At 46.5% G+C, this 14,148-nt stretch overlaps 1 protein-coding gene across 2 annotated transcripts; it reads left to right on the forward strand.

The window, feature by feature from the left end:
• The first annotated feature begins 1,150 nt into the window (after nt 1–1,150).
• On the forward strand, nt 1,151–7,254 carry GHSR (growth hormone secretagogue receptor). Of its 2 annotated transcripts, none has more exons than XM_064720881.1 (2): nt 1,151–1,957; nt 5,112–7,254. In XM_064720881.1, exons 1-2 carry the CDS (start codon nt 1,204–1,206, stop codon nt 5,414–5,416), a joined length of 1,059 nt encoding a protein of 352 aa, XP_064576951.1. In that variant the 5' UTR covers nt 1,151–1,203; the 3' UTR covers nt 5,417–7,254. The 2 variants fall into 2 exon arrangements, with proteins under 2 accessions (XP_064576951.1, XP_064576952.1); XM_064720882.1 differs by having other exon boundaries at nt 5,160–7,254.
• Nucleotides 7,255–14,148: the final 6,894 nt, after the last annotated feature.

Here is a 14,148-nt window from a genome sequence, read left to right on the forward strand (position 1 = left end):
GATGGACTGATGGACTGATGGAGCTCAGAGCAACCTGGGCTGGTGGAATGGGATGAGCTTTAAGATCCCTTCCTACCCAAACCCTTCCATAATTCTATGGTTAAGGCAGATGCCAACATGGATTCAGAGCACTGGCTGCTCCCCGAGAGATGGGACACAAGAGATCCAGCCCCTCTAGACACACAGGAGTGAAAAAGGACTGTGCTGCAGCACACATACCCTTAGAGTTTGTGGGGACAAGCTGGAAAGCTGGAGAGATACACCCTATACAGATGTGTGGGAACTTACTTTACTGCCTCTGATCTCACCTTGTTCTGCTCACGTCCTATTTCTTGGGTCCAACATTCTCCTTCCGTACAACAGCAGTCTGCAGCTGGGGAAGCACGGTTCTGTCCATGCCTGCAAAGGGCAGAGCAGAGGACAGCAGTAACACGCTGAATTGAAATTTAATTGCGGGTAAATCATGTAGAAGCGGGTGGCTGCTGCAGCTTCACCGAGCAGGAGCCTGGCCGGGCTCCTGCCAAGACCCAAGGGCACAGCAAAGATACCGAGCGGGGAGGCAGCGATCGCACCCACGGCTGCGGGACCGGCCGCGAGTGCCGGGAGTGCGGGGCGAGGAGTGCGGGGACAGTGCTGAGAGCGTCCGAGGGAAGGGACCCGGGCTCGGGGGCACAGACTGGCGGCACCGGGAGCACGGACAGGCGGCATCACACCGGGGCATGGCACCGGGGCACGGACAGACGACACCGCACCGGGGCACGGCTCCGGGGCACGGATAGGCAGCAGTGCACCTGAGCACGGTTCCGGGGCACGGACAGGCAGCATCACACCTGGGCACGGCTCCGGGGCATCGGGAGCACGGAGCAGCGACACCCGCATCTGCCCAAGCGGGCGGGCGGCGGGGCAGGGAGGGGGGCGGACCCGAGCCGTGCCGCTGCCCCCGGGGCTCGGCAGCGAAGTTTGGCGGCTCGGGAGAGCAGCGGGGGTCGCGGCGGGGCCGCTCCGTGCCCACGTCTCCTGTGACGCGCGGCAGCGCCCGCCCGCCCCGGGCCGGGGGGAGCGGCGGAGCGCGGAGAGGCGGAGCGGGGCCGCCCGTCCGTCCCTGCCCGCCCCCGGCCCCGCACCTGCCCGGGCGCGCAGCGGGCACCGCGCGGGGCCGGGCCGCGCCGCGCCGGGCGGGGATGCGCAGCCCGCGGCGCCAGGATGCGGGAGGGGAGCGCGGGCGGCCGCGGCGCGGAGAACCGGACGGGCGCCGAGCCCCCGCTGCACCTGTTCCCCGTGCCCGTGCTCACCGGCATCACCGTCGCCTGCGTCCTGCTCTTCGTCATCGGGATCATCGGCAACCTCATGACCATGCTGGTGGTGTCGCGGTTCCGGGACATGAGGACCACTACCAACTTCTACCTGTCCAGCATGGCCTTCTCCGACCTGCTCATCTTCCTCTGCATGCCCCTGGACCTCTTCCGCCTCTGGCAGTACCGGCCCTGGAACTTCGGGAACCTCCTGTGCAAGCTCTTCCAGTTCATCAGCGAGAGCTGCACCTACTCCACCATCCTCAACATCACGGCGCTCAGCGTGGAGCGGTACGTCGCCATCTGCTTCCCCCTGCGAGCTAAAGTCATCATCACCAAGGGGAAGGTCAAGCTGGTCATCCTCTTCCTCTGGGCCATCTCCTTCATCAGCGCCGGCCCCATCTTCATCCTGGTGGGGGTCGAGCACGAGAATGGCACGAACCCCCTGAGCACCAACGAGTGCCGAGCCACCGAGTACGCCATCCGCTCGGGGCTGCTCACCATCATGGTCTGGACCTCCAGCATCTTCTTCTTCCTGCCCGTGTTCTGCCTGACCGTGCTCTACAGCCTCATCGGGAGGAAGCTCTGGAGGAGGAAGAGGAAGAACATCGGTCCAAACACTGCCATCAGGGATAAGAACAACAAGCAAACTGTGAAAATGTTAGGTACGAGTCCTCTTGCTCTGTTTTTCCAAAAGATGTGTGTGCTTTTGTGTGTGTGTGTGTGAGAGAGAGAAAAAGACAGGGAGCTGTCTTTTTCTTTTTTCAAACTCTGACAGTTTGCTGTAGTTCCTTCCAAAGGAAAGAAAATGTTTCATACAAAAGGCTAAACCTCAGGGTAGCTATAGAATAACTCTCCTCCTCCCTTAGATTTATTTCTAACTGGTTTGAGCTGGGGACTCCCAAACAGTTAAACAAACATTAGTAAAAATCCCTGATAAGGACAAATACTACAGTTATAATTAGCTTGTGCCCTTGAGATTTTTGAGCTTTTTTGCTCTTTGGTTGTGGATACCAATGTTATTTACAGAGAACAGTTTATTTCATTTTTAAACAAAACTAAACCCTTCTCAAGCCATGAAGTTGAGCTGCAGACTAGAGCCAGGCAGGCAGGGCACGATGTACACTAAGATTCATAGGAAAAGAGTAGCAAGGTTTTAGCAAACTGGGGTTATTTCCTACCATGGCTGTGTAAGCTTATGAAAATGTATCTGCATTTTCATATTGGCAAAACCAATATGATATGCTGAACCAGGAGCACCAAGTCTCCTTTGAGGTCTGTGATGCTGTAAAATCTCACAGACTGTAAGAAAACAGGATCAGAACAACAGACACTGTCATTCCTAACTTTGTGTATCGACACTGCTGAATGCTTTAAACAGCACTCCTGGTTGGCACATGGAAACACAAGTTTTAACATACTAAGTCAGTGCATGTAGTTTGAAACACAAACCCAAAAAGTTGTCCTGCAGTTTAGTGTCTGAAAACTGCAGAATCCTGCTGCTGCTGCTGCTGCTGCGTACTTTTACCCAAGCCAAAAGTCCTCTGCAGTGCAAGTCATCCCGTGGATTTTGGGGGGACAAGATGCTCTGCAGGAAGGAGCTTTCACAGGCTCCTTTCAGCAAGGTTGAAGTGGTGGGCTAATGAGGCAGACAAGAGGTGGCAGTGAGTCCTAAGTACCTTAATTATCAGAGAGGAGCCTATCTGATCTTTTTGTTCATGTCCTAATTTATTACTATGCAACAGCAGGAGGAATAATAAAACCAGCAGCATTCTTTATGCCCTTTCAGCTACGTTTTATGATCAATAGAATTACTTCAGTCTGGTAAGCGTGACCTTGAAAGTAATTAATTGCTCACACTTCTAGAGGTTCAGGATTATGAACTTCCGCTGACTATGAGTAAATTACTTATATTACTACCATGCTTATATTTCCATATACTTAACTGTAAAGAATTTTGAAATAAAAAATGCTTATTTCTGCTCTGAAGTGTTGCCACAAGCATTGCAATATTTCAGACACTCTTTTTTTTTTTTTCCTTTTACAAGGTCTGAGAACAGCCAGGCAGTGGCAAGACTCTCCTCTGACAGAGAGCCAATATTTCCTAAATGATAACAGTCTGATGCCTGATAGAAGGATGAGAAGAAGTTAGTGAGGGCTCAGTAACAGCAGATGCTCAATGCAGTCAACTCTCACTGGTGTTAATGTTCTGCTCACAATTTAAAAGGTGCTTTCTGAGGCTTTATCAAGTCATGGAACATCAAGTAAATGGGATTAGCATCAGAAGTTCTTTTAACTGTAAAGACAGGTTATGGTTCTGGGACTGAAATTAAACACCTAAATGTACAGCCTGACTTGCAAAGGAGCTACCACATCCCATTCCTATTGAAATCCATGGGACTGTGCATGCATGAAGATCAAAGTGTCAAAAGCCTGACTAGGGATATTGCCTACCTGTGCTTAAAATTCCAGTCATAATAGACTGTGCTTTAAACTCTGCTCATTCATAATGGCCATCATGGTAATATTCATTACATGGATTCAAATCCCCATGTGAGCTAGGGAATCAAATTAATTTTGTAGCGGAGATAGTGAGGGAAAACTGGAAGTGGTTGGCTCAGGAAGAAGCAGACCTGGAAAACCTAACCTGAACCTCAAGCTCTGGTGAGCTCCACCACAAGTCCTGCATAAGCATCCTTTTACACTTGGGAATGCTGGTGCAGAATTTCTGGGGAAAGATACCCATTCCTCTCAGCAATTTGAATTTTATTATCTTCTAAGACATGATATGAGCATAGCTAACACAAGCAGGTTGCTAACACAACCTGCCCACCAGGACCAGGTTGGGCTGGACTTTGAACAACCTGGTCTCATGTAAGGTGTCTCTGCTTAAAGCAGGGGGCTTGGAAAAAGATTTTCTTTAAGTTCCTCTCCAACCCAAACAATTCTGTGATTCCATGAACAGGTTAACTGTAAAAATTGCTTAAGAATGTCAGAAACCCTTGCTCGAGTTTTCTGTTTTTTCTCCCTGTAATATATTAATAGATACACTCAGAGCAATATGAAAAATGATAAAGGTCAAAGGCACACAGGAAATGAACAGAAACTGTTTCCCTTTCTGTCAGATGAAAATTCCAATGGGCCAGTGTTCAGGGATACACACATTCCCATTATTCTACAGACATGATATTTACATGCAAATGCAACCACTCTAGTAATACAGTATTATAGATATACTATATAACTACAATTATGTAGTTATATACTACACATTTAGTTTTACTCTTCTTGGGAGTAACTCATGTTCTAAAAAATGGACAAACTGGAGGGATGAACCTCTCTCCTCTTCTTATCTTGGCATATGTGCTCTACAAGTTCCCATTCTGTGTTTTATTCTGGGGCCTTTGCCTTTAACAATTTTGCTTTTTGTCTTAAATAGTTTAAGTGATTACATTCTTCATTATAAACCACAGTGTTGAGTCTATCACGTATAATTTGCTTTTGTCAAACACTGTAGATGATAGATAGTTATATTTTGTCACCATTTGGATTCTTTAACAGTCTGTTGATGCAAACATAGGTTTTGTAGGTCAGAAGTTTGCTACAACAGATTAGTTGGGCAATATTCAGGCAGCCTGTTTAGATATGATCCACCAATTTATATTTTCAGTGTACTGAGACACAAATGAAAGCTTAAGGGAGGCATTTTCACACTTTGTAATTAACTGTTTAAAGGAACAGAGCAGCAGCACAGAATGTTGATCACCTGTATGTTGATACTCACACTTAACACGCTTTCTTCTGCTGTTTTTGTTTTAGTCGTGGTGGTATTTGCGTTCATACTCTGCTGGTTGCCTTTTCACGTAGGACGCTACTTATTTTCCAAATCCTTCGAAGCCGGCTCCCTGGAGATAGCAGTGATCAGCCAGTACTGCAACCTGGTGTCCTTTGTGCTCTTCTACCTTAGCGCAGCCATCAACCCCATCCTGTACAACATCATGTCGCGCAAGTACCGCGCGGCCGCCTGCCGCCTGCTGGGGCTGCGCGCCCTGCCCCAGCACAGCCTCTCCAGCAGCAAGCAGGGCAGCTCCCGCGGCTGGACAGAGCCCGCTGGCACCACATGACACCCGGGGCACCCGTGCCACCCAGCCAGCCACAACGGGAGGGGACAGGGCAAGCAATGGGAGCGCCAACCCTGGAAGCGCCACTTGGGTCATTGCGCGCATGGGATGAGAGGCGTGGTGCAAGCAGTTAAAGATCTGAGGGGAAAAACCTGAAGTTTGGGACTCTGAGAGGAGAGAGGGGGTCACAGAACATGGCGGTGCTCCAGGTGTTATTTTTGTGCTGCTTTTGTCCGTTTGATTTTTTAATGCTGACTTTAGCCCAGTCCTGAGCAGGCAAACGTGGCCCACTTCACTTGAGAGTTTGTATGACTTCAGCAGCGCCAATTCCAGCTGAATTTTTCCAGAGTTAGCTTTAGTTTTGCTAAGAATTTTGCTAGCATCTAATCTGACCCTAGAGAGAGGATACTGAATTGCCTTTTTGGAGTAGTAAACAGGAAATTTGATACACTTTTCATAATATCAATTTTTAAGTAAGCTCATGTTTTTCTTGGAACGAGGAAAATTATTTCTTAAAAAAAAAAAAGAGATATAAAATGGATAATTTTTAAACATGCTAAAAAAGAATAACCTCCATGTCACATCTAAGTAGAAAGGAAACAAAACAAAAAGCTTTCACAGAAGTGGCTTAGATAGTGACTGTACTGAAATATTTTTTTAAAATATATATCAGTGGGACAAGGACAGTGCTGACTTCAGGCCTGCAGTGATGCTATAAAAATGTGGAATGCAATCACCCACCAAAGTCTCTTTTTTTTTTTTTTTTTTTTTACTGGCTAAATCATCTGTACTTGTTCTGTTCTAACTGTGAATGACTTGATGTGTTTGAACTTGGAAGCTTTTAATTGTTTCAATATTTGTAAAGAGTTTGTGGCTACCTGTCCCTAACTGCACCCCAAAGCTTGCTGAGGACAGGTATCCTGCCTGTAAACCCCTAAAGCCCCCATGTTTCTGTTTAAAGGCTATCCCAATGCCACATCCCCTGTAAAGCCTGGTGTGCATTTGTGCTCATTTGCTGCAGTGTTGAATTGAGAACATTTTGCATTTTTTAACCACCGTGACCTGAGAAAATAATAGAAAAATCTGCATTAAAGGACACAGGCAGACACATTCTCATAAACCCCTTAAATTAGATTTTCAGACCTCAAGTGTGCCATTTCAAGGCAAACCAGAAAACGTTTCATCTACTGTGCTAATGAATGTGGCTTATATTGTCTCACCAACATGTGGGTTCTGTGCCCCACAGAGCTGACAGAGCTTTGGAGCACGCATGTGTGATAGCAGCTTCCTTTTGTTCTACTGTTCATCCCCAGCTGGCCCACAGCCCCCTGTCCCTGATGAATTTAATTGTCCCTGGTGAATTTTGTGTCAGCAGAACTCTCCTGCCTCCACACACCGATGGGCCACTTCCCCTGTGACACCTTCAGCTGCTCAGGTTGAACTCACCAGAGAAATTGGCCTCTTCTGTACATTCAGTGTCTTTTCTCTCACCTTGCTGGGGCCAGGGGCTGGCTGCTGCTCCTTGGTGGCACCTGAGCCTGTGTACCAAACACCCACACCGAGGCCCTGCAGCATCACCCCCTGCTCCACCTCTGCCCACAGGCACTGGCTGTCCCCGCTGCTCTCCCACTCACTGGCTGGCAAAGCAGCTCTGGTGGCAGAATTCATGCAACTCAGGGAAACAAGACATTTGGGAACCAAGGAAAGAGGGTGCAGATGTGAGCTCAGAATGTCTGTACAAACAAACCACACACACACACACACACCCGTCGTCACATCGGTGTTTCAAATCTCAGCTGTGTCTGTGCTGTTAAATGTGAACTGAAAAAGAAATAAAGTGATCAGACCCTTTATAACCCTGTGGCTCTGTCTTGGGGGAGGACCCAGTGTGATTCACACAACTGGATTTAATTTCTTATTTTTTTCCATATTTATATTTTAATTTTGTTCCCCAAACCTGTGTAACTAACTTGATTAGGTTATTTTGTTTAATCAGAGTATCTGCAACAATAAAGCTCTGTGTAGACACATTTGTGCATACAAGCCACAAACATACTAATAATTTCATTTAGCTTAAGCATTTAATCAGAAGAAAATGTAAATTTTAGCTCCACCAACACTGTAAAAATTTCCACAATTTTGTGTACAGAATGAAATTTAAAACATTTGATTGGGGGTCATAAAAGTCAGAAAGGCACTGGTTGCTCCTTGGGAAGGAGGACAGGACTTCCTTCCTTCTAGCTGAGGAGATGGACCCATTTCTCCCAGTCTTTGGACAAATCTAGCAAAATACACAAATTATTATTAAAGAAATTAGCCAGTTTTTAGGACTCTTGCACAAGCAGGAAAAAACTTCATATCTAGCAGGGAACACAAACAATTACACGCTGTAGCTGTCACTACACCAGCCATTAGTGCTGCTGCCCTCAGTACCAAAACTTTTCTATATGGCTTCTCTAAAGCCACTGGGGTCACACCAGCACGTGCTGAGGAACTGCTGCTTCAAACTGGTACACAATGAACTGCTTTTATAGGGAAAGCAGGAAAAAAAACACCTCAAAACCTGGATAACCCTCACTTTGGCATCATAAATCAACTTTTGTCTGATGCCTCCAAAAAGATTCACCTGCAGTGATGGATGAATCCAGCATTGCTTGTCTAGGGTGTTATTCAAAGAATCACAGAACAGAAAAGGGACTTTAAAGACTCTCTAATAAAAGGGACTTTAAAGACTCTCTAGTGCCAACCCTCTGCCATGGGCAGGATGCCACCCACTAGATCAGATTGCTCAGGGCTCCATCCAACCTGACCCTGCCCAAGGTGTAAGAAATAACTTCATGGGGGAAATAAATGTGAGCAAGATTTGCAGGGTGTTTTTTACCTAAGAGCAGTGAGGTCAGCCCAAGGTTGGCATCATCAATCTATGCCAGGTACCAACAAGGGGCAAGGCTCCTCCTGCCTTGTCTCTGCAGGATGAACAGGGGCAGAGGGGATGCTGCAGGTGCACAGTGACCAAACAACCCGTGCTGGCACAGAGATGCTGGGCTGTCCTGGCAAACATTCCCAGCACACACAAAGCCTTTCTCCTTTGCTTCCCAGGGCACTTCTGCAGCACCTCGTGTTCCTGGCAGCTTCTCCCCAAAGCCTTCCCTACAGCAAAGGGCAAAGCTGTGCCTCCCATCCAATTTTGGGCCTGGATATGGTTTTTGAGATCCATTTTTCATGGGGGGAAGACAAGAGTGCCTTGCAGTTCACTGGTGTGGGAGACAGGGCAGCTCTGCAGGAAAGAGTTTTCTCAGGCTTGGACCTTTCCATTTCTGGAAACTCTTCTCTGAGGGAACAAACCTTGCCAGTTCTGACTGGAAAAAAAAGCATAGAGACTGTAAGAGTCAAAATTTTGCTGTATTCTTACTGACTTGAATGTGAGCAGCCCACAGAGAAAATAACTGAAAGTTCATTCATTAAACAGTCCCAGTTTTAAAAGCTTTTCCACCTCTACATTTTGTATCACAGCTCCACAAATAAACAAGAACAATTTGGCTGCATTTTCTTTCTTGGCAACGAGTTAAATTGGTGATGAAATAGGTCAAAAGGACTTTACCATTCATTTTACAAAAGTACCTTTGATGGAGGCATGCACAAGCAGAAAATCATGTCCCATTGTATTTCTTGCCAAAAATAAAATACACTGGAAAACCAGCACTTTCTGTCAAAATTTGAATTGATAGATAGTCAGCAGTTATGTAAGTTTGTATCAAATGACATTTGCACAAACCCATTAAAATCAGCAGTTTTTAGATATCCAAACACCCAAGGGAACTCCCTCTCTGTCATGGCTCTGCTGGTTTTAGGGTGCTGCTGCTCTGGGCCCAGTGGGTGTTTCTGGATGGGCTTCCATAGAGCTTGTATCTTTTACCAAAATCCCATGGTCTTGAAGAAGTAAATTACATCTTTAAAAGTAAATTCAAATTTGGAACAAAAAAAAATACCTAACTCATCTCCCAGGGATGGCCCTGCTGTAACATCCTGAACCAGCCTCTGTCACTATAGGACATGAAACAACACAAGCACACACTGCTGCTCTCAAGGTGAGGAGAAAAGGGAAGTTTAATTTCTGACTCCAACATTTATAGTTTTCTAAAAGTGACAGTGGATTGGAGGGTGACAGTGCCACCTCTCCAATGACACTGAACAAACCAACAGTCCATCAAATTTTTCTCCTTCCATAAAAGAATGCAGAACAATGAGTTATTTACAGAAAGTGTGTGAGAAAGTTTGTTACAAGAATATAAACATAAAAAAATATTAAAAAATCTTAAAAAATCAAACCAATAACCCTCCTCACCCCCAGCTTAAAGCGCCATAACTACATTTTACCCCCACAACTCCTAATAAAAAGCACCAGCTCTATTTTACAAAAATAAAATCAAAGCCCTTGGCATTTTAACCTTTGCTCAAACCCCACCATCCCAGAGTGATGGGGCGTGGATCCACTTGCACCCTCTGGATGTCATTCCTGGGTTTGGACTGGGTCTGGCAGCTCCCAGCATCAGTTTTCTGTTTTCAATGCCCAGCTGCCAATCCCAGCTCTCATTTCTATGTACAAATACATCCTGAGAGCCACAGGTTGCTCCTCCTGTTGTACCTGCAGATAAACCACTTTGTGTTTCTCCAGATAAAGGCGTTTTATGGCTTCCCACACCTGCTCTGATTCTTTCACTGGCAGCAAAATAATGGTTTTGTGACGTGTGTGAGTCCATAAGGCAGAATTGCTCTCAGGAGTAAAGTACCCCACTCTCCCCTTCAGAGGCTGCTCTGAGGGCTCAGGAGATGTTCTCCCAGCACTTGCCCCCATTTTTGATGCTACTGGATCAAAAGATCCTTTGCTTTTTTCTCATGTTCTGATTGATTTTCACATGATTGCAGCCCTGTCTGTGAGAAAGAAAAGGCATGGCTATTTCCAAACCCCTATCCACATTGTTCCTCCCTGCACAGCCTCCTTTCACTAATGACCTGGGGCTGCAAATCATGGCAATTAATGTGGGCATGCAGGGAAGCTGACACCACGAGCCTGCTCTGCAGTGAGACAGCACCGTGGGCTCTGAGGAGCAGGATTTAAACAGCTTTAACACAGCACTCTGAGAGAAGACAGCAACAATGCATGCTACAAATTCTCCCAAAATAAAGCCAAGATTCATGGTCACATCCTGCCCAGTCAACAGCACTTGGGTGTTTTTATCAAGCAGTGACAATGAGACTGATTTTCCTAAAATCTGCTGTGCCACACTGGTGGCACCAGCATGGGGCTGTGAAAGGTGCAATCACCTGAGTTAGTTTTGATTGAATGTGGAGTTTTGAACCACTGAACTATTGTTAGTTTGTGAGGAGGGAGGGGAGTGGGTGGCAGCACAAGGGTTTCTGTGTGCCCTGGCTCCAGGAGAGCAGTGCTGGTGTGGGGCTCATCCCTCAGATGCCTGAGGATCTCGGGTCCCATGCTGGGATGTGGGATCATGGGATGGTTTGGGTTGGAAGAGACCTTAAAGATCATCCAGTCCCAACACCCTGACATGGGCAGGGACACCTTCCACTATCCCAGGCTGCTCAGAACCAACCCAACCTGGCCATGAGCACTTCCAGGATGGGCACCTCAGCTTCTGGCAGCCGTGCGGGGCACACTCCTCACAGGTGTATCACCTCGACCATGGTGTCCAACCCCATCAGAGGTTTGTATTTACCTGCTTCCTCTCAGCCCTTGCTGTGGCTTGTGCCCGATTTCTCACATTGCAGTGGAACCTGCACTCAGCCAGGCAGGCCAGAGCAGTGCCAGTGCCACAGGCTGTGCCAGAGCTGTGTCCAACAGCCCCTCCTGTGAGCCTGCCTGAGGTGAGCCAGGGGAACCAGGAACCAACCAGCCCAGACAAGGCTCATCCAGAGCACAGCCAGGGCTTTGTGCAGCTGGGATGCTTCTGGTTTCAGAACACTGAAGTCAATCAGCTGACACTTCAAGCAAGACACAGGACAGAGAGCACAAGAACAAGGCACAGAGCACCTAATCCGGAGCTCCATCCAACAATACAAACTGCACACAACAGCAGCCCAGGGATATCTGGCTCTGCTGAGTGCCAAGACCTGATTTTCTCAGCAGACCCTGATGAGCTGCAGCCAGTGCATCCTGCCCAGTGCAGCCAGGGAACACCAACATCACCAGTGCTGCACAGCCCTGAGCCCAGGACAGCACCACCAGCTTCTTATGGAAAGGAAGGGCATTTGGGCTAGAAATTAAAGAAGACAATATTTGCATTGGATTAGGGTGAATTTCTTGACTCTATTCACAAGTTAATCCTCACAAGACTTCTGCATCCCTACTGTTTGCTCCATTTTATTTGTAGAGAGTAATAGCTTTCATATGACAGCAAGTGAGAGAGATGAGCTAATAAAATTACTAAGAAATGACATCCACTGAGCACACTGACCCAAGCAGTTATTTATTAACCATGTCAGGAGACCTAAAAATAGCTTTGATTGCATGCAAGACCATCTATGCCACCAATTAGTGCAGTGAATGTAACTACTCAAACCAATAACAGCACATTCACTTAGATAACAGCAGATCCCAGGCTAATCCACTGTGTGTGAAGCTTCTTTTAATTTCACTGAGCCAAGAAACTAGGCATTGTAAGAGCAATTGTCAAGAGCAAAAATAGATGTAATTGTTCAGAATGTAGTACCAATAAAATAGCCCTTTCAGGGGATCTCAGCTAGCTTTTCTGCTCAGCCATAAAAACAGTGAAACAAAATGTCCATATTCATCTCTACTTACTTCAGAGAAAAATAAAGATAACATTTGCATCTTTACTCCAGGCCAGGTTAAGGACAGAGAATGTAATTCTACATCACAGAGAATGTAATTCTACATCACATCAATAAACGACAGTACATCATGAACTCTGCAATAGTTCTAGAAAAGGATCTGCAGAGGAAATATAATTTATACTTCATAATACCACACAAATTTCTTCTTGTCTCTGACACCTTTGACTGCAAGACAGGTCCAACAGAACCATCCTGTTGATGTAAATGTCATTAATGTGGAGAAGAACCACTCCATGTCCACAGGCCATAAATTCATAGCATAGAATAACAGAATGGTTTGTGTTGGAAGGGGCCTTAATGCTTCCAGCCCAAGTATTTAATTTTCAGGGGGATTTTAAATTCCTCACCTGTGCTTCAGGATGGGAGGGACAGGCAGGAGAGCCTTGATCCTCTGGCACAGCACCGGCACTATTACCCACCCCCTTCAGCTTTTTTTTTATAGCTGGATTTGAGCATCTCCTAAAATTCAAAGACACAGGTGAGCATGTGGAGAAGCTCCACAGGAGGTGAACAGCAGGGACTGGTGTCACTCCAGGTCCTGTTTGTCCCAACTCCTCCGGGGAGCGCGTGGCTCAGCTCGTGCCGCACGTGGCTGTGACCCCCTGGTTCCTCAGAGAAACCCCCCTTCCAACGGGGCCCAGCTCCCCGGCACCACAGCAAACGTGCTCTGAACCGGCAGGACAGGCTGAAGTGAGGAGCAAAACAAATTCCAGGCGTTGGGTTTTGAGCAGCTCTGTGATTACTGCGAGGAGAGAATCGCCGCTGCCATAGAAACGGCAGCGCCAGCCCAGGGAGCGTGCGGTGCCGGGCACACCTGGCACTGCTCACACTGTGCCACAGCCAATGCTGCACCCCACCACTCAAACACCCAAAATACACAAACACCAGCCTCTGCTCTCTCACAGAACTTTTCAAAGTTGATACTTCTCTTGCCAGCAGCAAAGAGCTGCTGGTAAATACAGCATCAGCCAAGCCCAGGTATAACCCACTCTGTGCTTCCTCACAAAATAAAATCCGTGGTAAATTCAGTGCTACTTACCCAGCTCTGCACAGCCTGGGTGTGGGAAAGGCACCCAGCACCTCTGCAAACACCTGTGGGTGATAACAGCACAAGGTAACATCCAGAACTCCAACAGCAAATGTTTAAATCCTGCTTCTCTCCCATGGGCTCCCACTGCCCTCCAGCATCTCTGCAGACACCCCTGGCAATCAACCAGGGAGCGCTGGAAATAAAAGATCTCCTCAGATGTCAAAGTGCTGATTACTATTTTATAGACATATTTAAAAGATTTTGTTAAAGAGATTGTCTTGGCAAGCACTGCTTCAATAAAAAAGCTGAGCAATCAAGTGAAGAAAGTATTCCCCTAGGAAAAACCCACTCTTGTTGTAAACTGCAGTAATTAAAAAAGCAAACAAATCAATTGTATTTATGCAGTGACTTGAAAGAAAAAAAACATTAACAAATTAACATTAATGTGTTTGACAAGAAACATGTATACATACTAGATTATTTCATCGTGATGAGGAATTGAATTCATTGCATGTAATTAGTAAGTTAAAAGTTCTAGTATTTCAAGAGTTTAATTACTAAGAGAGAACAAACTTAGATATGTTTCTATAAATATAAATCCTTAGTTTTTAATGCAAGCTATTTAAAAGAAGTCATTAGAACATCTGACTTTCAGATTATAAACTTACTCTTCAAAAACCACAAAAATCACTCCAGTTACAGAGCAGAAACATGCTGAGGTAAATTCAGGGCTCCCACCCTTGCTCCAGGAAGCACAACAGCACTGACCTGCCAGAAGGGGCCACGTCGACCCAAAGGGCTGTGTTCAATTAAAATAAACAATTAAAACAGA

The sequence above is a fragment of the Zonotrichia leucophrys genome, chromosome 9, assembly GCF_028769735.1.
Source record: "Zonotrichia leucophrys gambelii isolate GWCS_2022_RI chromosome 9, RI_Zleu_2.0, whole genome shotgun sequence".
NCBI lineage: Eukaryota > Metazoa > Chordata > Aves > Passeriformes > Passerellidae > Zonotrichia > Zonotrichia leucophrys.

Excerpts from the sequence above, each read along its gene's own strand:
- GHSR (XM_064720881.1), top strand. The coding sequence starts at position 1,204 with ATGCGGGAGGGGAGCGCGGGCGGCCGCGGCGCGGAGAACCGGACGGGC. Across the intron at positions 1,958-5,111 it reads GCAAACTGTGAAAATGTTAG|TCGTGGTGGTATTTGCGTTC; the intron begins GTACGAGTCCTC and ends TTTTTGTTTTAG.